The sequence below is a fragment of the Leucoraja erinacea genome, chromosome 1 (genome assembly GCF_028641065.1).
Source record: "Leucoraja erinacea ecotype New England chromosome 1, Leri_hhj_1, whole genome shotgun sequence".
NCBI classification, from domain to species: Eukaryota; Metazoa; Chordata; class Chondrichthyes; order Rajiformes; family Rajidae; genus Leucoraja; species Leucoraja erinaceus.
Window position 1 is genome coordinate 7,829,165 of NC_073377.1, and position 24,367 is coordinate 7,853,531.

A 24,367-nucleotide genomic window follows, 5' to 3' on the forward strand; every position below is an offset into this window, starting at 1 on the left:
TGCTGCCGTCATGGCCCACCAGGTTATTCCAGCACTTTATATTGTTTTTTGTAAACCAGCATCTGCGGATCCTTGTGTTTACATTGGCTGCTGCTGGTTTTGGGGATGATATGAACCCCTCACCCCACCCCCCACCCATTGCAACATGACTTTATGGCAACTCCTTTTTAATAAGTTTGAACAGCAGCACCAGCTGCCGATAGGAATTTCTATAGTCAGAGGGTGGTGAATCTGTGGAATTCACTGCCACAGACAGCTGTGGAAGCCAAGTCAATGGGTAGTTTTAAGGTGGAGATTGACAGATTCTTGATTAATACGGGAGTCAGGGGTCATGGGGAGCAGGCAGGAGAATGGGGTTAAGAGGGAATGATAGATCAGCCATGATTGAATGGTGGGGTAGACTTGATAGTCTGAATGGCTTAATTCTGCTCCTATCACATGAACCTATGGACATGATAGGGGAAACATTGCTCATGAGCTGAATCGAACAAAATAATTAGATTTTCATGACAGCAGTTCAGGGAACCTTATGACAGAGCCCAGCCTTAAATAATGGTGGCACATTGATGTTGGTAGTTGCTGCCTCACAGCGCCAGAGACCGTGGTTCGAATCCTGACTATGAGCGCTGTCATGAGGTTCCTTGAACGGCTATCATGAAAATCTTATTATTTAGTTCGATTCAGCTGATGAGCAATTTTACCCTCATCATGTCCATAGGTTCATGTGATAGGAGCAGAATTAAGCCATTCAGCCTATCAAGTCTACCCCACCATTCAATCGTGGCTGATCTATCATTCCCTCTTAACCCCATAAGTTCTCCCCGTGACCATGTGAAAATCCTCTGGGTGTTCCGGTTTCCTCCCACACTCCAAAGTCATGCAGGCATGTATAATAATTCACTTCTGTAAAATTGTCTCTAGTGTGTACAATTTTTGGAGCGCAGAAGGTTAAGGGGGGACTTGATAGAGGTTTTTAAAATGATGAGAGGGATAGACAGAGTTGACGTGGAAAAGCTTTTCCCACTGAGAGTAGGGAAGATTCAAACAAGGGGACATGACTTGAGAATTAAGGGACAGAAGTTTAGGGGTAGCATGAGGGGGAACTTCTTTACTCAGAGAGTGGTAGCTGTGTGGAATGAGCTTTCAGTGAAGGTGGTGGAGGCAGGTTCGTTTTTATCATTTAAAAATAAATTGGATAGTTATATGGATGGGAAGGGAATGGAGGGTTATGGTCTGAGCGCAGGTATATGGGACTAGGGGAGATTATGTGTTCGGCACGCACTAGAAGGGTCGAGATGGCCTGTTTCCGTGCTGTAAATTGTTATATGTTATTATATGGTGTAGAATAGAACAAGCGTATGGGTGATCGTTGGTTGGCACTGACTCAGTGGGCCGAAGGGTCTTTTTCCTCACTATATCTCTAAACTAAACTTCAAATTTCAACTAAACTAATCTAGGTTGGCGAGTGATAGGTGGATCCAGATGGACGGATTGATGGTAGATGGCAGGTGAGGGAGAAAAGGTTCGAGATAGTTTAATTTATTATTGTCACATAAACCGAGGTACAGTGAAACGCTTAATGTTACGTGCTATCCAGTCAACGGAAAGACAATACATGATTACAATCAAGCCGTCCACAGTGTACAGATACAACAGAACGAGAATAACCTCTAGTGCAAGATAAAGCCCAATGAAAAGTCAGATGAAAAATAGTTCAAAGGTCTCCAATGAGGCAGATGGGGGGTCAGGACCACATTCTAGCTGGAGAGAAGACAGCATGGTATGGGAATAGTCCCATCCAAGACCGCAAGAAATCGCAGAGTTGTGGGCACAGCCCAGACCATCATACAACCCAACCTCCTCCCTTCCATTGACACCATCACCACTTCACGCTTCCTCGGCAATGCCACCAGCAGGTGTCAGGGGTTATGGGAAGAAAGCAGGAGAATGGGGTTAGGAGGGAGAGATTGATCAGCCACGAATGAATGCTGGAGTAGACTTGATGGGCCAAAAGGTCTAATTCTGCTCCTATCATTTATGAGCCGAATCAAGGATGAGTCTCAGCCCGTCATTCCCTCTTCTCCTTTCTCCCATCAGATATGACGGACATAAGTTGAAAACGTACACCTCCAGATTCAGGGACAGTTTCTTCCCAGCTGTTATTGGGCAACTGAACAGTCTTTTCATCGGCTAGAGTGCGGTCCTGACATCCCATCATTGGTCATTGGGGCAATCGGACTATCTTGAATCAGACTTTATGTTGCACTAAATGTTATAGCCTTTATCTGTGCACTGTGACCGCTGGATTGTCATCGCGTATAATCCTTTCTGTGACTGATTAGCATGCAAAGAAAGGAGACGTGGAGAAATGTATTTAGTCAGAGGGCGGTGAATCTGGGGAATTCATTGCCACGGAAAGCTGTGGAGGCCAAGCCAAGGGATATTTTTAAAGCAGAGTTTGACAGATTCTTGATTAGTACGGGGGTCAAGGGTCATGGAGTGAAGGCAGGAGAATGGAGTTGAGAAGAAAAGATAGATCGGCCACAATTGAATGGCAGAGTAGACTTGATGAGCTAAATAGCCCCTAAAAATTATGGAGCAACAGCTTTTCAATGTGCTTCGGTAAACGTGACAATAATAAACTGAACTAAACTAAGTGTCAACTTGCTCCACGTCATGCGTAGTGGAGGACAATGACGTGGATCACTGGCTCCGATGGCCCTAATGATCCTTATTTCCGTTAGGTGACTTTTGAAATATGACTCCAAGACAATCAGCGTTCATTGCAGTTCCACATTACACAATAATCCATTTTATTTTTGGTATACTGTACATATACAAGCTTCCATAATGTTACTGTGAACATGTTACTGATAAAATGAATAATAACTTGAGTTGGTACGGTTAAAAATGATCCGAATAAAAATGCCATTTGACAATGTACGACTAGCAATGGAAATATTCAGACTGACATTCTGTGAATATTAGTTAAGTACACTCTGATGTGTCACAGATCATGCATTGTTCCTGCCCTCTTGTGACCAGCTTCTTCCAATCCACAGTGCCTCCCAAAAAGACAACATAATGAGAGAAGCCACTGCAACACAAATATTCATTTATATTAGCTGCTGCTTCCCAGCAGGCTTCCGAGGAAATAGGCGCAGTAGCCTTAGCAGGAGGTTGGTTCCAGCACTGTCTACCAAGGTCAGGTTTCTTCCCATCAGTGGGTTTCTCCATTTCCCTGCCGTCCCCAGGCAGTCAGAGTCTGTGGCACAGGTTTCTGGAAGAAAACAAGAAAACATTTGACGATCACAGAATTGCAGCTCTATTGGACTGTGGTTAGGCCGCATTTGGAGTATTGCGTGCAGTTCTGGTCGCCCCATTACCATATAACAACAAACAATTACAGCACGGAAACAGGCCATCTCGGCCCTACAAGTCCGTGCCGAACAATTTTTTTTTCCCCTTAGTCCCACCTGCCTGCACTCATACCATAACCCTCCATTCCCTTCTCATCCATATGCCTATCCAATTTATTTTTAAATGATACCAATGAACCTGCCTCCACCACTTCCACTGGAAGCTCATTCCACACCGCTACCACTCTCTGAGTAAAGAAGTTTCCCCCTCATATTACCCCTAAACTTCTGTCCCTTAATTCTGAAGTCATGTCCTCTTGTATCCCTTTCCCGTGACTTTCAATCTGAAGAAGGGACCTGTCCCGAAACGTCACCTTTCCTTCTCTCCAGAGATGATGCCTGTCCCACTGAGTTACCTCAGCTTTTTTTGTCTATCTTCAGATAGAGAGGTAAGCTGGGACAAGTTGGTCGGTGTGGGCTAATTGGGCTATAGGGCCTGTTTCCATGCTGTATGACTATATAATTGCCCTGTTAATGCACAAATTTCTCTTATTCTTTAGCATTGATAACTCTGACTTACTCTCCTAGATCAGTCAAGTTAGTCTACTGGAAAATTTGTGCCATGTGGCTAGTAATCAGGGTATATGTGGAAACGAGCAGTTCTTACTCTAACTATGCTACAGTGCGGACAGCTCGACTGTAAACATGTATTGAATTTCCGCTGACTGGTTAGACAATAGACAATAGGTGCCGGAGTAGGCCATTCGGCCCGTCAAGCCAGCACCGCCATTCAATGTGATCACGGCTGATCATCCCCAATCAGTACCCCGTCCTGCCTTCTCCCCATATCCCCTGACACTGCTATCTTTAAGAGCCCTATCTAGCTCTCTCTTGCAAGTATCCAGAGAACCGGCCTCCACTGCCCTCCGAGGCAGAGAATTCCACAGACGCAACAAAAGCTTTTCACTGTACATGTGACAATAAACCAGACAAGCTCAAATGCAGAGATTATTACCGTCAGTGCAGCAGATACCCGACGATGCACATTTCCCACCACTTGCTCCACAGGGTGATCCAGCGGGTTGACACGGGGAGAGCAGGTAGTTCTCCTCCTGACATCTCAGTGTCTCCGAGGTCCCAATGAAGCAGCCAAGCTCTTGCCCGCAGCAGATGTTAGCTCCAAAGCAATGGCCTCTGTTGTCAGGTCCGCAAGGCATACACTAACGGAGAACGGAAACAAAGAAAGTGAAAGCATAATCAGCAGTTTGTTGACCATAGTTGGTTCAGGAAAGCAGCTCAGCGCAGTCTCAATGTCAACAGAATGGATGATAAATGGATAAACGTTGACCTTTCCAGTGATGGCCACATCCTGTGATGGAATTAAATTGGGAAGAAAGCATCATTTTTTTCATGTTCTTCAAGAAGTCAAGTCAAGTCAAGTTTATTTGTCACATACACATACGAGATGTGCAGTGAAATGAAAGTGGCAATGCTCGCGGACTTTTGTGCAAAAGACAAACAACAAAACAACCAAACAAATTATAAACACAATCATAACACACATATTCTTTTACATAATAAATAATGGAAGGAAAAACGTTCAGTAGTTAGTCCCTGGTGAGATAGGCGTTTACAGTCCGAATTGCCTCTGGGAAGAAACACCTTCTCAACCTCTCCGTTCTCACCGCATGGCAACGGAGGCGTTTGCCTGACTGTAGCAGCTGGAATAGTCTGTTGCAGGGGTACAAAATCAACAAAACAAACTTAACTTCAACTGCAAAAGATAAATTCATGAGAGGTAGGAGCAGAATCAAGTCTACTCCGCCATTCATTGATGGCTGATCTATCTTGCCATCTCAACTCCATTCTCCTGCCTTCTCCCCATAACCGCTGACACCAATACTCATCGAGAATCTGTCACTCTGCCTTAAAAATATCCACAGCCAACAGTGGCAATAAATGCCACAGATTCACCACCCTCTGACAAAAGAAATTCCTCATCATCTTTCTGAAGGGTACCACACTTGGTCATTTAATGGACTGTGGCCTCACAAGCTGTCTCAACTGTAAAGCCACCCAGCCTGGTTAATGCAGGCATAGCTAACCCCTCTTTCTGCAGGTTTACAACATCTTCAGAGCACAACACGAGGGTGAACACCAACATTTGTTTATTACTGGGTGGCATTAGTGGGCTAACGGTGGCACAGTGGTAGAGCTGCTGCCTTGCAGCGCCAGAGACCCGGGTTCGATCCCGACTACTGATTGCACGGAGTTTGTACGTTCTACCCTTGACCGCGTGCATTTTCCCAGGGGGCTCCAATTTCCTCCCGCACTCCAGAGAAATACGGGTCCATTGGCTTCCTTAAAAATTGTAAATTGTCCCTAGTGTGTAGGATCTAGTGTAAAGGTTGATCGCAGGTCAGCGCGGACTCAGTGGGCTGAAGGGCCTGTTTCCGCGCTGCATCTCTAAACCAATGGTCTGCTTGTGGCTTTGATTAGTGCGGGCATCAGAGGTTATGGGGAGAATGCAGGGGAATAGAAACATAGAAATTAGGTGCAGGAGTAGGCCATTCGGCCCTTCGAGCCTGCACCGCCATTCAATATGATCATGGCTGATCATCCGGGGTTAGGAGGGAGAGATAGATCAGCGATTATTGAATGGCGGAGTAGACTTATGGGCCAAATGGTCTAATTCGACTCCTATCACATGACCTTATGACACAAATAGGATCGGCACGGCAGTTAGTGCAGATACCTCACAGCTCCAGTGTTTCACGTTCACTAAACTTTGCATGCTCGTCCCGTGATCACTGATTTTCTCCAGTACTATAATTTTTTTTAAACCCATATCCAAAAGATGTTCTGGTTGGTTAATTTGTCACATAGTGGCCTGATCGTGCCATAGATCATACAACACAAAATAGGCCCATTAACCCAATTCATCCATGTCAAATAGATACCCCATCCGGCAAGCTCCATTTTCCACACCCAACATATAGCGTTTTTAAATCTAATTGTTTTTAAATCCATGCACTGATCCAGATATCTTTTAAATGTTGTTAAGTGTTTAGCCGAATCAAACACTTTCTCTGGCTGCTTGGTAATTCGAGTTTCACTGTACCTTAATTGGGACAGAATAGAATAGAATAGAATAGAATGCCATTTATTGTCATTCAAACAAACAAGGTTCGAACAAAATTTCGTTCCTGCAGTCATAACAGCCAAAAAAAACAAAAAAACAAAACACACAAATAACACAATTCCACACAAACATCCATCACAGTGAATCTCCAAACACTTCCTCACTGTGATGGAAGGCAGAAGTCTTATCTCTTTCCTGTTCTTGGTTCTTCTCCCGTGGTCAGGCAGTCCAACTGCAGCGTCAAGCTGATCGAGGCTCTTGATGTTAAAGCCCCCAGCAGGCGATGGTAAGTCCCACGGCCGATTAAGCCACGCTGAGCGATGTAATGCCCTGCTACGGGCTGATTTAAACCCCTCGATTCGGGCGGGCGAAGTTGCCGTTGCGGGAGCTCCGAAAAGTGGTCTCCCACCAGGGACCCGCGAGCTCCCAATGTTACCGTCCACAGGGTCTGCGGCCGAAGCCTCCGAAGCTCCGAAGTCGGGTCGCAGCCACAGTGCCACCACAGCCTCCGGTCAGACAGATGGTAAGTCCGCAGGCTCTACGACTGGAGCCCTCAGGTCGATTCCGGTTGGAGGCTGCCATCTCCACAATGTTAGGCCCCAACGACAATGGAGGCACAACAGGGAAAGGTCGCGTCCACGTTCAGGGAAGAGATTAAAAAGTCCCCCCCCCCACATATACACAGCTAAAAATAAAACCAAAAACAAACATCTAACAGGACAAAAAAGGACAGACGGACTGTAGTCGAGCTGCTGCCACAAGTTGCTGCCACACCGAAAGATAGGTGACAATAAACTGATCTTTGAACCTTTGTTCCACGTCCAACCACCCTTTGAGTGAACAAGTTGCCTCTCAGATTCCCAGTAAATCTTTCTCAACTTGCCTTAAACCTATGCCCTCCAGTTTAGTTTTCTCCTAGGTGCAGGAGTAGGCCATTCAGCCCTTTGAACCAGCACTGCCGCTCAATATGATCATGGCTGATCATCCAAAATCTGTACCCTGTTCTGGCTTTTTCCCCATATCCCTTGATTTCCTAAGTAGTAAGAGCTAAATTTAACTCCCTATAGAACACATCCAGTGAATTTTCCTCCTCTGCCTTCAGTGGCAAGAGAATTCCACAGATTCACAACACTCTGGGTGAAAAGGTTTTTCCTCATCTCAGTCCTAAATGGCCTACCCTTTGTTCTTAAACTGTGACCTCTGGTTCTGGACTCCCCCAACATCGGGAACATTTTTCCTGCATCTACCCTGTCCAATCCTCCAAGAATTTTATATGTTTCTATAAGATACCCTCTCATCCTTCTGAATTCCAGCAAATACAAGCCCAGTCGAACCATTCTTTCATTCAGTCCCGCCATCCCGGGAATTAACCTCATGAACCTACGCTGCACTGCCTCAATAGCAATAATGTCCTTCCTCAAATGAGGAGACCAAAATTGCACACAATACTCCAGGTGCGGTCTCACCAGGGCCCTGTACATCTGCATTAGGACCTCCTTGCTCCTAAACTCAAATCCTCTCGCAATGAAGGCCAGCATGCCATTAGCTTTCTTCACTGCCTGCCCGCACCTGCATGCTTACTTTCAGTGACTGATGTACAAGCACACCCAGGTCTCATTGCCCCCCTCCCACTACTCCTAAACTGACACCATTCAGATAATAATCTGCCTTCCTGTTCTTGCCACCAAAATGGATAACCTCACATTTATCCACATTATACTGCAGCTGCCATGCATCTGCCCACTCGTCCAACCTATCCAAGTCACCCTCCAGCCTCATAGCTCACACTGCCACCCAGCTTTGTGTCATCCACAAACTTAGAGATGTTTGTTTTGTCTAAATCATTAATATATATTGTAAACAACTGGGGTCCCAGCACCGAACCTTGCGGCACCCCACTAGTCACCGCCTGCCATTTTGAAAAGGACCTGTTAATTCCTTCTCTTTGCTTCCTGCCAACCAGTCAATACCCTACTATGTCAATACCCTACCCCCAATACCATGTGCTCTAATTTTGCACACTAATGTCTTGTGTGGGACTTTATCAAGGGCTTTTTGAAAGTCCAGATACAGCACATCCACTGGCTCTCCCTTATCCATTTTACTTATCCATTTTACTTGTTACATCCTCATAAAATTCCAAAAGGTTAGTTAAGCATGATTTCCCCTTCATAAACCCATGCCGACTTTGATCGATCTTGTCTGCTTTCCAAATATGCTGCTATAACCTCTTTAATAATCGACTCCAGCATCATCCCCACGGCCGATGATGTAAGGGTACTTGGTCTATAATTCCCCGTTTTCTCTCTCCCTACTTTCTTAAAAAGTGGTTACATTGGCTACCCTCCAATCCACAGGAACTGATCCAGATTCGAGAGAATATTGGAAAATAATCACCAATGCATCCACGATTTCTAGGACCACCTTCTTGAGTACTATGGGATGCAGACCATCAGGATCTGGGGATCTATCTGCCTTCAGTCCCAACAGTTTACCTAACACCATTTCCTGACTAATGTGGATTCCCTTCAGTTCCTCCCTCCCAGTCGATCCTCAGTGCCCTAGTATTTCTCTAAGATTGCTCTGTCTTCCTTAGTGAAGACAGAACCAAAGTGCTCGTTCAACTGTTCTGCCATTTCCTTGTTTCCCATTATAAATTCACCTGTCTCTGACTGTAAGGGACCTGCATTTGTCTTCACTAATCTTTTCCTTTTTACATACTTAAAGAAACTTTTACAGTCAGTTTTAATATTCCTCGCAAGCTTTCTTTCATGCTCTTTTTTCCCCCTCTTAATTAATCCCTTTGTCCTCCTCTGTTGAGTTCTAAATTTCTCCCAGTCCTCTGGTTTGCCGCTTCTTCTGCCCAATTTATATGCCTATTCCTTGACTTCCCTCGTCAACCACGGTATTGCTGCCTTGTCAGTTTTATTTTTTCGCCAGACAGGGATGAACAATTTCTGGAGTTCATCCATGCGGTCTTTAAATCTTCATCATTGCATCTCCACTGTCAACCCTTTAACCATATAACCATATAACAATTACAGCACGGAAACAGGCCATCTCGGCCCTACAAAGTATCATTTGCATGTCTATCCTAGCCAATTCCCGCCTGATACCTTCATAAAGTCTCCTTTAATCAAGTTCAGGACCCTAGTCTCTGAATTAACCGTGTCACTCTCCATCCTAATGCAGAATTCCACCATATTATGGTCATTGTTGCCCAAGGGTCCATGCACAACAAGTTTGCTAACTAATCCTGCCTAATTACACAATACTCAGTCTAGGATGGCCTGTCCTCTGGTTGGTTCCTCTACATATTGGTTTAAAAAGCATTCCGTATACATTCCAGGAAATCCTCCTCAGTGCTGTTACCAATTTGGTTGGCCCAATCAATATGCAGATTAAAGTCACCCATGATATCTGCTGTACCTTTGCTACACATCCCAAATTCCCTGCTTCATGCTATCCCCAACCTCCCTACTGCTGTTTGGTGGTCTGTATACAACTCCAACAAGCGTTTTCTGCCTTTGGCTATTTCGCAGTTCTACCCATACCGATTCTGCAGCATCGAATACCCCTGCATGTTCCACTCCCAGCCTTGGTCACCCTGGAGCCATGTCTCCGTAATTCCAACTATATCATATCCCTTAACTACATTGTGTATACAAGCAAAGAACCTCACTGTGCCTAGTCACATGTGACAATAAAGTATTCCTATTCCTAACTGCACATTCATTTCATTCACCTTATTACGAATGCTCCTCACGTTAAGGCACAAAGCTTTCAGGTTAGTTTATGTTATCTCCCTTCTACCTTTTGGTTCTGTCCTTTTATGGCCCTCGGCCTCCATGCATTGGTTCCCATCCCCCTGCCCTGTTAGTTTAAACGTGACCTTTCCTACACTCTTTTTCCTGTTAACTGCACGCATACACTTCCACGTTGTTGACTCCACTCCCATTTCACTCCTGCCATCAGGAAGAAGGTATAGAAGCCTGAAATCTGCAACATCCAAGTTCAGGAACAGCTTGTTTCCAATGACTATCGGGCTATTAAACACTACAACCTTCAAATAGGCTCTGGACTATATAGACTGGTCTTTGCATTACTAGTGTCTGTTTATTATTATATATACCTTCTGAACATTTTGTTGTTGTTTATTATGGGTTTTACAGAGGAATATGTTTACATATCTGTTGTGCTGCTGCAAGTATCTGCTGTACATTCTCCCTGTGACCCGAGTCGTTTTTTTCCGGGATCTCCGGTTTCCTCCCACACTCCAAAGACTTACAGGTTTGTAGGCTAATTGGCTTGGTATAATTGTAACATTGTCCCTAATGTGTGTGGATTAGTGTTAGTGTGCGGAGAATCACTGGTCGGCGAGGACTCAGTGGGACAAAGGGACTATTTCCACACTGTATCTCTAAACTAAACTAAACTAAAATGAGAATTTCATTTGTTCCATTTCGGGATATATGACAAATCTCGACTCTTGACCTCTTTCAAAATTCCAGTTTCTCGATACCTAATTCTCTCCCCGTCTTCAGTAATATCCATCTGACAAGCAAAGAAAATGATGCAGGATTTGATGAAATGTTAAGACAGGTTACTGTTGGCCTAATGGCCTTCTTACTTATTTTGTTCATATACTCCTACTTTCATTTCTTGTGTCTATTACTCAGTAAATATGATGCTTATGCATTAAATGTCCAAACAGTTTCTGGTGAAAATTCTCTGGGCTTTAAACATTAAACTCCTTAGTTAATAGTTCAATTGCTTGCATAGAAACATCCTTCTTTAGGAATTGATTTCTGAATCCAAATACATTTATTTGTGTTTGTGAACTGACCAATTTCATTCATTAGATTTGTATTAAGAGCTTCAAATGCAGCACGGTGACTGTGAAACAGGATAGAAACATAGAAAATAGGTGCAGGAGTAGGCCATTCGGCCCTTCGAGCCTGCACCGCCATTCAATATGATCATGGCTGATCATCCAAATCAGTATCCTGTACCTGCCTTCTCTCCATACCCCCTGATCCCTTTAGCCACAAGGGCCACATCTAACTCCCTCTTAAATATAGCCAATGAACTGGCCTCAACTGCCTTCTGTGGCAGAGAATTCAGGAGATTCACCACTCTCTGTGTGAAAAATGTTTTTCTCATCTCGGTCCTAAAAGATTTCCCCCTTTTTTTTCCCCAACATCGGGAACAATCTTCCTGCATCTAGGATGTGCTTCATGCAATTAAGCCAAGAATTTTAAGGGCATATAAAACATCATAATTTACACTGTCCACCCAGTTTATGGCCACATCTGGGTTTTACAATTCATAATATGACTTATTTAGAAATTGTACTACATATAGTGGCCAGTTAATCACTTGCGGTTTAGACATTAAACTTTAGAGATACAGTGCAAAATTGGCCCTTCAGCCCATCAAGCCCAACAAGTGATCACCGTACACTAATACTATCCTACACCCTGGGGACAATTTACAATTTTTACCGAGGCCAATTAACCGACAAACCTTTATGTCATTGGAGTGTGGGAGGAAACCGGAGCTCCCGGAGAAAACCCACACAGTCATGGGGAGAAAGTATAAAATCCATATAAACAACACTCGGAGTCAGAATCGAAGCTGGATCCCTGACGTCGTAAGGCAGCAGCTCTATAGTCCGAGCCCCTCGGAATCAATCAAAATGGTAGCAGGCAGCCTTGGAAGCCTTACCCCACTACTCAAACCTCACGTCAAAAACCTCGGCGTGATATTTGACTCGGCACTGAAATTTGACAAACAAGTCAATGCCGTGGTAACAGCTAGCTTCTTTCAGCTTCGGACGATAGCTAAAATAAAACAATTCCTCCACTTTATTGACCTCAAAAAGATCATCCACACATTTATCTCCACCCGCCTAGATTACTGCAACTCTCTTTACACTGGCAGCAGCCAATCCTCCCTGTCCCATCTGCAACTGATCCAAAACGCCGCAGCGAGACTCCTGACGGGCACCCATAAAAGGGACCACATCACCCCGATCCTGGCCTCTCTCCACTGGCTCCCTGTGCGGTTCTGTATACATTTCAAGACCCTCCTCTATGTCTACAAAGCCCTCAATGAGCTTGCCCCCTCCTACATTAAATGTCTTCTCACCCACCACTCCACCTCCAGGTCCCTCAGATCGGCCGACTTGGGGCTGCTGAATATCCCGCGGTCTAGGCATAAGCTCAGGGGCGACCAAGCCTTTGCGATTGCAGCTCCTAGACTGTGGAACAGCATCCCCCTTCCCATCAGAACTGCCCCCTCCATTGACTCCTTTAAGTCAAGACTAAAAACTTATCTATACTCCCAAGCCTTTCCTGACGTCCACTGAGCGAGGGCTATATGTATATATGTATGTAGTTTGTTTTGTTTATACTATTCTTATAACAAATATAAAGCACTTTGGCCAACAAGAGTTGTTTTTTAAATGTGCTATATAAATAAATGTGACTTGACTACAGCTACGAAACCGTGACACCCTTTCTATTGATTAAATCTATAACTTGTTCACTATTAATGCTTCATTTGCATGTGACTTCAACTGATGATAAAAAAATATATAACTTTAATGTTTTAAAAACATCTCTGATAATGCAATATGTATTCAAATACAGAAAAAATTGATTAAACAAAATATAGATAGATTCATCATTTTTTTTATATGGCATCATAGTCAAAGAGCATAGAAAGGGGCCTTGTGGCATAATTCTTCCTGCCGACTAAGATGCCTATCTATGCTAATCCTATTTTCCTGCATTTAAATCATACCTTTCTATTCTTTTCCGATCCATCATATATCTGTCCAAATGATTTTAAACATTGCATTTGTGGTTTTTTCCTCATCTCAGTTCTAAATGGTCTACCCCTTATTCTTAAACTGTGGCCTCTGGTTCTGGACTCCCTCAACACCGGGAACATATTTCCTGCATTCAGCTTGTCCAATTCCTTAATAATTTTATATGTTTCTATAAAATCCCCTCTCATCTTTTTAAATTCCAGTGAATACAACCCCAGTTGTTCCATTCTTTCATCATATGACAGTTCCACCATCCCAGGAAATAACCTTGTGAACCCAAGCTGCACTCCCTCAATAGCAAGAATGTCTTTCCTCAAATTAGGGGACCAAAACTGCACACAATACTCTAGGTGTGGTCTCACCAGGGCCCTGTACAACTGCAGAAGGACCTCTTTGCTCCTATACTCAAATCCTCTTGATATGAAGGCCAACATACCATTAGCTTTCTTCACTGCCTGCTGTACCTGCATGCTTACTTTCAGTGACTGATGTACAAGGACTCCCAGGTCTCGTTGCACTTCCCCTTTTCCTAATCTGACACCATTCAGATAATAATCTGACTTCTTGTACTTGCCACCAAAGTGGATAACCTCACATTTATCCACATTAAATTGCATCTGCCATGCATCTGCCCACTCACCCAACCTATTCAAGTCACCCTGCATCCTCATAGAATCCTCTTCACAGTTCACACTGCCACCCAGCTTCGTGTCATCTGCAAATTTGCTAGTGTTACTTTTAATTCCTTCATCTAAATCATTAATATATATTGTAAATACAAGATCAGTTTTTTTTCACCTCCTGCCTGCCCCAGCCTATCCAGTTCCCCAGCTAAAGCCCTCCATTCATGATAACATCCTAGTGAATATCTTCTGCATTCTTTCTAGTGCTAACACGGCCTTTAAATTAAGATTGACAGAAACATTTGGCACGACTTTTGTCTGTAATTATTTCCTCGTCTGACCCTGACCTCATCTTACTGAACCCACCAACTCCCACAGTTACCTGGACCACATCTCCTTCCACCCTGCCTCTTGCAAAGACGCAGTGCCCTACTCTCAATTTCACTGTCTGCTCCCAAGATGTGGCTTTTCATTCTAGGATATTTGAGAGGTCGTCTTTCTTTAGTAAAGAGTTCCCTCCTTTCTGTCATTGATCAATCCCTCACCCGCATCTCCTCCTTGTCCTATAGTTCTGCTCTAACTCTCCCTCTCGCCAGTGGTCTCCTGGTCCTCACCTTTCACCCCACCAGCCTCTGCATCTAACATATTGTCCTCTTTTCCGTCACCTCCAATGTGATCCCACCACCAGTCACATCTATGTATCCCCACCCCTTTCTGTCTTCTGCAGAATCTGCTCCCTCTGCAAATCTTTGGTTCACTCACCCCTTCCTACTCCAACCACCCCTTCCCAAGGTACTTTCCCCAGCGAATGCAGGAGATGCAATATCTGTTCCTCCTCCATCATATCAATCCCAGGATCGCAGCAGTCCTTCCAGGTGAGACAGAAATTCATGTGTACCTCCACTAACCTCATCACCTGTATGTTGTATTCCCCCTGTGGCCTCCAACACATCGGCGATGCCGAGTGTAGACTCAACAATTATTTTGCCAAACACTTGTCCATACGTTCAAAAGATATAGGAGCAGAATTAGGCCATTCGGCCCATCGTGTCTGCTCTGCCATTCGATCAGGGCTGAACCCCATTTTCCTACCTTGTCCCATAACCCTTGACATCCTTTCTAATAAAGAACTTATCAATTTCCGCCTTAAAAATACCCAATGAAGGCCGCCACGGCCTTTTGTGGCAATGAATTCCCTTTGGCGGAAGAAATTCCTCCTCATCGCCATTCTAAATATACGTCTTTTATGCTGAGCCTGTGCCACAGAAGGGTGGGGAGGCCGTCAATGGATATTTTTTAAAGTGTCTCCTCAGATCCTGGTGAACTTCTACCGCTGCACCATCGAGAGCATCCTTACCAACTGTATCACAGTATGGTATGGCAACTGCTCTGTCTCCGACCGGAAAGCATTGCAGAGGGTGGTGAAAATTGCCCAACGCATCACCGGTTCCTCGCTCCCCTCCATTGAGTCTGTCCAAAGCAAGCGTTGTCTGCGAAGGGCGCTCAGCATCGCCAAGGACTGCTCTCACCCCAACCACAGACTGTTTACCCTCCTACCATCCGGGAGGCGCTACAGGTCTCTCCGTTGCCGGACCAGCAGGTCCAGGAACAGTTTCTTCCCTACGGCTGTTACATTATTCAACACTGTACCTCGGTGATTACCAATCACCCCCCCCCCCCCCACCCTGGACACTCCTCCCACCAGGAAAAAAATAATTGCACTACTATGACTGTTTGCACGTAAATATATGTATTTATTGCTCATATTCTATGTCGCTCTTCTAGGGTGATGCTAACTGCTTTTCGTTGTCTCTGTACTGTACACTGCACACTGACAATAAAGTTTGAATCTGAAATCTGAATCTGAATCTGAAGTGGAGATTGAATAGTGTTGGTGTCAGACATTATGGGGAGGAGAATGAGGTTGAGAAGGAAAGATAGATCAGCCATGATTGAATGGCGGAGTAGACGATGGGCGGAAGGGCCTAATTTGGCTCCTATAACCTGTGAACTTAGAAAGTTGTCATGTCAACAGTCTGAGCTCCGTGTTTCCATGGGAGACTTAAGAAGATACAAGCCTGAATCTGACGAAGGGTCCCGACTAGAAAGGCTACCTATCCCTGTTCTCCAGACTTGCTGCCTGAACTGCTGAGTTAATCCAACTGTGCATTCTTTGAGGGTTTTTTGTCTTTGGTCTGCCCAGATTTTGAGTAACAAGCATTTGTCTGAAGACTTGCGAATTGATTGATGAATTATTTGCTAAGATGAAGCCACAGTGTTTCGGATTAGATGGATACACAGTGCTGGAGTAACCCAGCGGGTCCAGCAACATTTCCGGAGAAAAGGAATAGGTGACGTTTCGGATCGGCACCCTTCTTCAAACTGAAAGTATAGGAGCAGGGAGGTTCTACTGCAGTTGTACAGGGTCTTGGTGAGACCACGCCTGGAGTATTGCATACAGTTTTGGTCTCCAAATCTGAGGAAGGACATTATTGTCATAGAAGGAGTGCAGAGACGGTTCACCAGACTGATTCCTGGGCTGTCTTATGAAGAAAGACTGGATAGACTTGGTTTATACTCTCTAGAATTTAGAAGATTGAGGGGGGATCTTATAGAAACTTACAAAATTCTTAAGGGGTTGGACAGGCTAGATGCAGGAAGATTGTTCCCGATGTTGGGGAAGTCCAGGACAAGGGGTCACAGCTTAAGGATAAGGGGGAAATCCTTTTAAAAACCGAGATGAGAAGAACTTTTTTTTCGCACAGAGAGCGGTGAATCTCTGGAACTCTTTGCCACATAGGGTAGTTGAGGCCAGTTCATTGGCTATATTTAAGAGGGAGTTAGATGTGGCCCTTGTGGCTAAGGGGATCAGGGGGTATGGAGAGAAGGCAGGTACGGGATATTGAGTTGGATGATCAGCCATGATCATATTGAATGGCGGTGCAGGCTCGAAGGGCCGAATGGCCTACTCCTGCACCTAATTTCTATGTTTCTATGAAAGATAGGGAGGGGAGGGGGGGGGGGGGGGGGGGGGGGGGAGAACTGAAGTTGAGAAAAGAGCAGAGCAAATCAGGCTGGCAACAGATGACCTGGGGAAGGGTGGAGTCCATAATGGCCCATTGTTGGCTGTGGTAGATATGCTAATGAGAGGGACACAAGGACGTGAAGAGTGGAACTGGTGGAATGACAAGATTGTGGAAAGGAGGAGAGAGGGGAAGAGGAGGGAATGCAGGAGTTACTTGAAATTGGAGAAATTAATGTTCATACCGCTGGGCTGTAAGGTGCCCGAGCGAAACACGAGGTGCTGTTCTTCCAATTTTGGGTTAGGTTGGACTAATTTTCAGAAGCTTCGTGCTTTACATCAAATGCATGGAAACAGCCCATTTAGACAATAGACAATAGGTGCAGGAGTAGGCCGTTCAGCCCTTCAAGCCAGCACCGCCATTCAATGTGATCATGGCTGATCATCCCCAATCAGTACCTCGTTCCTAATCTTCTCCCCATATCCCCCGACCCTGCTATCTTTATCTAGCTCTCTTGAACCACCAGTTTCTGCCAATTGGCCACAGGAGGCTCTTCCCTCCCCTCTCCTTTCCTGCACTGTCATGTCAGGGGAGACCTGACTGAAGTATGTAAAGTTATGAGAGGCAGTGATAGGGTAGACAGTCAGAACCCCTTTCCCAGGGTGGAAACGTCAAAGACCAGGGGGGCAAAGCTGTTGGTGAAAAGGGATGATTTTAAAGATCATATGTGGGGCAGGTTTGGTGAATGCTTGGATGTGATGCCAGGGGTGGTGGTGGAGGCAGATACGACAGTGGCTTTTAGATGCGCACATGGAATGGAGGGCAACGGATCAAAAAGAGCAAAAGGAGATATGGCCTTATGTTCGGCATGGACATTGTGGGCCTCAATGCCTGTTCCTTTACTGTCCGGTTCTATGTTCTATGTCAATCAATATTTTAAAAAATCTAAAAATCTCCACCTTGAAGTTATCAATTCTTACCAATATTGGGATGAAGAATTTTCATACCTCCACATTTGCTTTGAAAGCCTCAGGGAAATGCTGGTCAGTTGAAACGTGTTGGAAGGAACTGCAGATGCTGGTTTGCACCAAAGATAGACACAAAATGCTGGAGTAACTCAGCGGAACACAGGCAGCATCTTTGGACAGATGGAATGGGCGATGTTTCGGGTTGAGACCTTGTCTGAAGAAACGTCACCCATTCCTTTTCTCCATAGATGCTGCCTGTCCCGCTGAGTTACTCCAGCATTTTGTATCTATCTTTGCTAATCAGTTGAGTTCTTCCCAGTGTTCAACTAAACCAGTGGGCAATGCAATACCAGCCATTGGACCTCCAGATTATTTTTTAATCTATATACCATTTTTGGGTAAAATTGAAACCTTACCTCTGAACACGAGACACTAAGTAGCCCTCTCCCCCAGAAGAGCTGCAGTAATTGGGCCGCACAGTGGTAGAGTTGCTGCCTTACAGCACTTACAGTGCCAGAGACCCAGGTTCATTCACGACTGCTGTTTGTACAGAGTTTGTACATTCCCCCGTGACCACGTGGATTTTCTCTGAGATCTTCGGTTTCCAAAGGAGCACAGGATTGTAGGTTAATTGGCTTGGGTTTGTATACTTGGTATAAGTGCAATTTGTCCCTAGTGTGTATAGGATAGTGTTGAGGTGCGGGGATTCTCCGGTACGGACTCGGTGGGCAACAGTACTTATTTCCGTGCTGTATCGCCAAACTAAACTAAACTGCACAGGGAGACGTCAATTGCCATTTTGCCACCGGTAACAAACTGTCCCAGAACCCACTAAACACACTGCCCTTTGAACTCACATACCTGGGTACAACTATGTCAGGGTTTATGGGAGAAGGCAGGAGAATGGGGTTAAGAGAGGAAGATAGATCAGCTATGATTGAATGGCAGAGTAAACCTAGAATCCTAGAATCGTAGAGTGAAACAGTGTGGAAACAAGCCCTTTGACCCAACTTGCCCACACTGGCCAACAATGTCCCTGCTACACCAATTCCACCTGCCCTCGTTTGGTCCATATCCCTCCAAACTTGTCCTATCCACGTACCTGTCTAATTGTTTCTTAAATGTTGGGATACTCCCAGCCTCAACTACCTCCTCGGGCAGCTTGTTCCATACACCCACCACCCTTTGTGTTTAAAGTTACACCTTAGATTTCCATTAAATCTTTTCCCCGTCACCTTAATCGTATGTCCTCTGGTCCTCTATTCACCTACTCTGGGCAAGCGACTCTGTGCATCTACCTAATTTATTCCTCTCATGATTTTATACACCTCTATAGGATCACCCCTCACCCTCCTGGGCTCCCAGGAATTAGAATCCCAGCCTAAACCTCTCCCTGTAGCCCAGACCCTCTAGTCCTGGCAACATCCTCGTAAATTTTCTCTGTACCCTTTCCAGCTTGACAACATCTTACCAATAACATGGTGCCCAGAACTGAACACAATACTCTAAAAGCAGCCTTGCCAACATCTTATTACTGCAACATGACCTCCCAACTTCTATACTCAATACTCTGACTGATGAAGGCCAATGTGCCACAAGCCTTTTTGATCACCCCATTTCTACCTGCAATTCCACCTTCAAGGAACCATGCACCTGCACTCCTAGATCCCTCAGTCTACAACACTCCACAGAGCCCTGCCATCCACTGTCAGTCTTGCCCATTTTAGACTCAGGAGAATGCAGGAGAATTGGGCTAAGAGGGCAAGATAGATCAGCCATGATTGAATGGCAGAGTAGACTTGATGGACCAAATGGCCTACTCCTGCTTGGATCACTTTGGGGAAAATTCTGGTTCGGAATATGCTGGAGCAAGTTCATAGAAACATAGTGAACTAGGTGCAGGAATAGGCCATTCGACCCTTCGAGCCTGCACCGCCATTCAATATGATCATGGCTGATCATCCAACTCAGTATCCCGTCCCTGCCTTCTCTTCATACCCCCTTAAAAACAACATCACAAATGAAGGAAGTTCTCGAGGGAAGGTGGTACCGACTTACCTGCCTGATGTCTGGTCGAGGAAACACCTCTTGCCTCCTCTGGGGCAGTTTAGCCACAAGGGCCACATCTGACCCTCTTAAATATAGCCAATGAACTGGCCTTAACTACCTTCTGTGGCAGAGAATTCCACAGATTCACCACTCTCTGTGTAAAAAAAGATTTTCTCATCTTGGTCCCAAAAGACTTCCCTCAATATAGGGAGGAACCAGAACTTTGGTTTTCATGTGAAACTAAAACATTTACTTTCACACTAAATCATTTCCACCCTGGGGAAACAAAATACACACGTTCTGGCCATCTACCCTTTCTGTGCCTGTAATAATTTTACATACTTGGATCAGGAGTCCCTCGACATGATTCAGTGCAGAGAAGTTAGAATACTTTCTAGTACAAGTGGGACGAGTATAGATGGGACATGTTGATCCGTGTGAGCAAGTTGGGCTGAAGGGCCTGTTTCCACGGTGTATGCCTGTGATTCCATGGCTCTACTGTGTGTAATTATTCTGTTAAGTAAGAATTGTTCCCTTCCGGAACCCACGGCATTGAAACATTCTTGACTCTTGAAGAAAACTCCGAGGAAAGGTGACGAACCGAAACGTCGCCTATCCACATTCATCAAACGGTTCTGCCTGACCCGCTGAATTACTCCAGCGCTTTTGTGTCTGCTCTGGATTATTGACTCGATTTGCTTTCAAAAATAAACCAAATGCTTTCCTTAAAAACAACAACACAACTGAAGGAAGTTGTCGGGGGAAGGTGGTGCCGGCTTACCTGCCTGATGTCTGTGTCGAAGAAAGACCTCTTGCCTCCTCTGGGGCAGTTTTGGATGTAGCATGTCGATGCCAGGGTTAGGAGCCACAGCAGACAGACGAGGTGGGACAAGAGCGGCATTGCGTGCAGCACAGGCTTGCTATACACACCCCTGCGGTCGCTATCTTCTACTTATACTCCGCCGCACACGTCACTGCTTTCGACCAATTCATCTTCTGCATAAATTGCTGGCGATAGATAGTGTTTTATTTTGAAATGCCGAGTGTAATTGCAGCATCCCACTGCCAAGCACGCGTCAACTTGTGGACCGCGTTGTTACCAGGAACTTGTTAACAACTAAAGTTCCAGCGGCGGAAAACTTCACTGGCTTGCTTTGCAAACATGTTGTTTGACAAGGCTGTGTGTAAAGCATAGATAGAGGGGCGGGGGAGAGTTGAACAAGCTGACAAAAACTGCTGCCCTCCGCCCCCCGGGTTGAATGGCCTCGCTGTGTGTGTGGGAGCCGGCTTTTGTAGCCAGACTGGCAAATGAGGTATTCAAAGAGCCCCGGGTGACACAGAACGAAAGTAGGCTCACAAGATTCAAGGAGCGCTCGGAAATAGTTCACTGGAGTTTATAAAACATAATTACAAGGGGAATCAGTAAGATGGTGTTGTCTACCTGGCATGCTATGTCTCTTCAATGTCCTTGAGTGGAACAGAAAATACAAACTTGCCCTGCATTTTCACAAATTTCATAAAACAAACATAGATGCAGAAATAATACAGATGCAGAAAAATGAACTGCAGGTGCTGGTTGACCAAGCAAAGACACAGAATGCTGGAGTAACTCGGCGAGTCAGGCAGCACCTCTGGAGAACATGGATGGTCCATGGTGCTTTAAGTGTCACCAGTGCAAAAGCACAGTAAATTATAGGAACAGTACAGCAGGGGAACAGGTCCTTCAGCCCACAGTATCCATGCTGAACATGATGCCAAGCTTGCCCTGCTCATTTCATTTAATTTTTGCCACTCTCACTTTAAAGCCATGGCCTTAAGTCTTTAACTCTTCCGCATAGGTCCATTGAGTATAGAAGTCGGGAGGTCCTGTTACAGTTGTACAAGTAGTTGGTGAGGCCACATTTAGATATTGTCATCATGTTATAAGAAAGATGTTGTCAAGCTGGAAAGGGTGCAGAGAAGATTTACGAAGATGTTGCCAGGACTCGAGGCCTCGAGCTATACTGAGAGGTTGAGCAGGCCAGGATTATATTCCTTGGAGTGCAAGAGGACGAGGAGTAACCTTTTAGAGATGTACAAAATCATGAAAGGAATAGATCGGGTAAATGCACAGAATCTTCTGCTCAGAGTAGGGGAATCGAGAACCAGAAAACATGGGTTTAAGGTGAGGAGAGAAAGATTTAACAGGAACCTGAGGGGTAAGTTTTTTACACTAAGGGTGATGGGTGTATGGAACTGTAAAACGACTTATTCCACACAAAGTCTTTTACTATAACTGTTTATTAAAGTTACTGTTACACACTATGCAATAGCTGTCCGTGGTCATCACTGGAGCTAGAGAGCGAGCTAGGGGTGGGGACACTACAATTATACTGGAGACAATGGGGAGTGGTTAGTGGTGGGGAGGTCACTATGGTTAAAGGAACATGCACTAATCTACAGGAACGACTTGCCGGAGGAGGTAGTTGAGGCAAATATTATTGCAACATTTAAAAATCTGTTACACTTGCCACACCTCCAGACACTTGGGACTCTGTCCACACTCGTCCCCTGAACTATTAGGAGTTACACGTGCATTTAATGTACTCCCCTAATCTATCACTTGGTATAAATACCTGAGATCATCACCAATTGGGTGCTGACTAATCAGTTCTGTCTTGTGTCGGGTCGATAGCAGTTCTGAGTTGGGTCGGTTCCAGGTCTATATCTTTCGGTTCCATTCGTGCTTGGATTTTGGGTTTTCTTCAGTACTTCTCGGTGAGCCTGCATTTGAGTCCTTTCCATTTCTGAGCCTGCTGACAGATTAGTTGGCCAGTGTGGACTCGGCAGGCAATTCTGATCAGCCCCACTGGAGTCTTGGCGCTGAGGATTTACTGGCTCGGCTGCGCAGGGCTGATCAACTTCAAGGCTCCACTCCTGGAACCCATGAGGCTCGAATAGACCAACTCGTAGCGACCATCCAGCCGTTGGCAAACACTGTCTGCCAGGTCCTGTCACACCTCACACCACCGCCAATTCCTTCCATCTCTGCTGATATCTCTCCGCCTCTGTCAACTTCCAGCTGTATCCAGCCCATTCTGGAACCAGTTCTTCCCACCCCAGAGAGGTACCATGGTGATCCCACCACCTGCAGGTCATTCCTATCCCAGTGCTCCTTGCTTTTTGAGCTTCAGCACAGAACGCTCCAAAGTAGTCTATGCCACCTCCCAGCTGTCAGGCCGTGCTTCAGCCTGGGGTAGAGCTGCCTGGGAGAAACAGCTAGACTTCTGCCAGAACTTTGCCCATTTTTCGGCGGAGCTGAGAAAGATTTTCGACCACCTTTTGGTCAGAAGAGAGGCAGCTGAGAGGATGCTGCATCTTGGCCAGGGGGTACGCTCTGTTGCCGAATACGCTATAGATTTTTGAACCACTGCTTTAGAGAGCGGTTGGTGTGATACCGCTCTGCTCAGTATCTTAATCCATGGCCTCAACGAGAACCTGAAGGATGAGTTGGCCTCTTGGGACCATCATTGTACCGGTACCAAAAAATGCCTCCCCTGCCTGTCTGAATGACTACCGTCCGGTGGCCCTTATCTCGGTAGTCATGAAATGCTTTGAGAGGCTGGTGAAGAAACACATCTGCGCCTTCCTCCCTCGGAACATGGACCTGTTGCAGTTCGCATACCGTCCGAACAGGTCCACGGACGATGCGGTCTCCCAGGTCTTGCACACCGCTGTCTCCCATCTGGACAGCCAGAAGGGGGGCTACGTGAGGATGCTATTCTAGACCCACAGTCAGTCTTGCACACCGTTCTCTCTCCCACTTCTGGCCGGGAAGCCACACCTCCCTGTGTGGGGGACTACGTGAGGATGCTGTTCATAGAATACATCACAGTTCACCCTTCAACAGGATCGCCCCAGGGTTGCGTCCTCAGCCCCCTATTGTACACCCTGTACACACATGACTGTGTGGCTAGGTTCAGCTCCAATTCAATAATTAAGTTTGCTGATGACACTGTGGTGGTGGGCCTGATCTCAGACAACGACGAGAAGGCCTACCGGGAGGAGGTGGCTGGTCTAGCACTCTGGTGCCAGGACAACAGCCACCTCATGAACATCAAAAAAACGAAGGAGCTGATCATGGACTTTAGGAGGACAGAAGTTTAGGGGTAACATGAGGGGAACTTCTTAACTCGGGAGTGGAGTGGTGTGGAATGATCTAGCAGTGGAAGTGGTGTGCAGGTTCATTGGTATCATTTAAAAATAAATTGGATAGGCATATGGATGAGAAGGGAATGGAGGGTTCCCCTCTGAGTGCAACATGGGACTAAGGGAAAAAAACGCATGGACTTGTAGGGCCGAGAGCTGATGCATGGTTATACTTATATG

At 45.5% G+C, this 24,367-nt stretch overlaps 1 protein-coding gene across 1 annotated transcript; it reads right to left on the reverse strand.

The window, feature by feature from the left end:
- Window positions 1-953: 953 nt before the first annotated feature.
- Window positions 954-21,209, reverse strand: LOC129704202 (vasopressin-neurophysin 2-like). Its single transcript, XM_055647194.1, has 3 exons — window positions 20,781-21,209; window positions 4,375-4,579; window positions 954-3,280 (listed from the first exon to the last, which is right to left on the reverse strand). Exons 1-3 carry the CDS (start codon window positions 20,898-20,900, stop codon window positions 3,117-3,119), a joined length of 489 nt encoding a protein of 162 aa, XP_055503169.1. The 5' UTR covers window positions 20,901-21,209; the 3' UTR covers window positions 954-3,116.
- Between the last annotated feature and the right edge of the window lie 3,158 nt (window positions 21,210-24,367).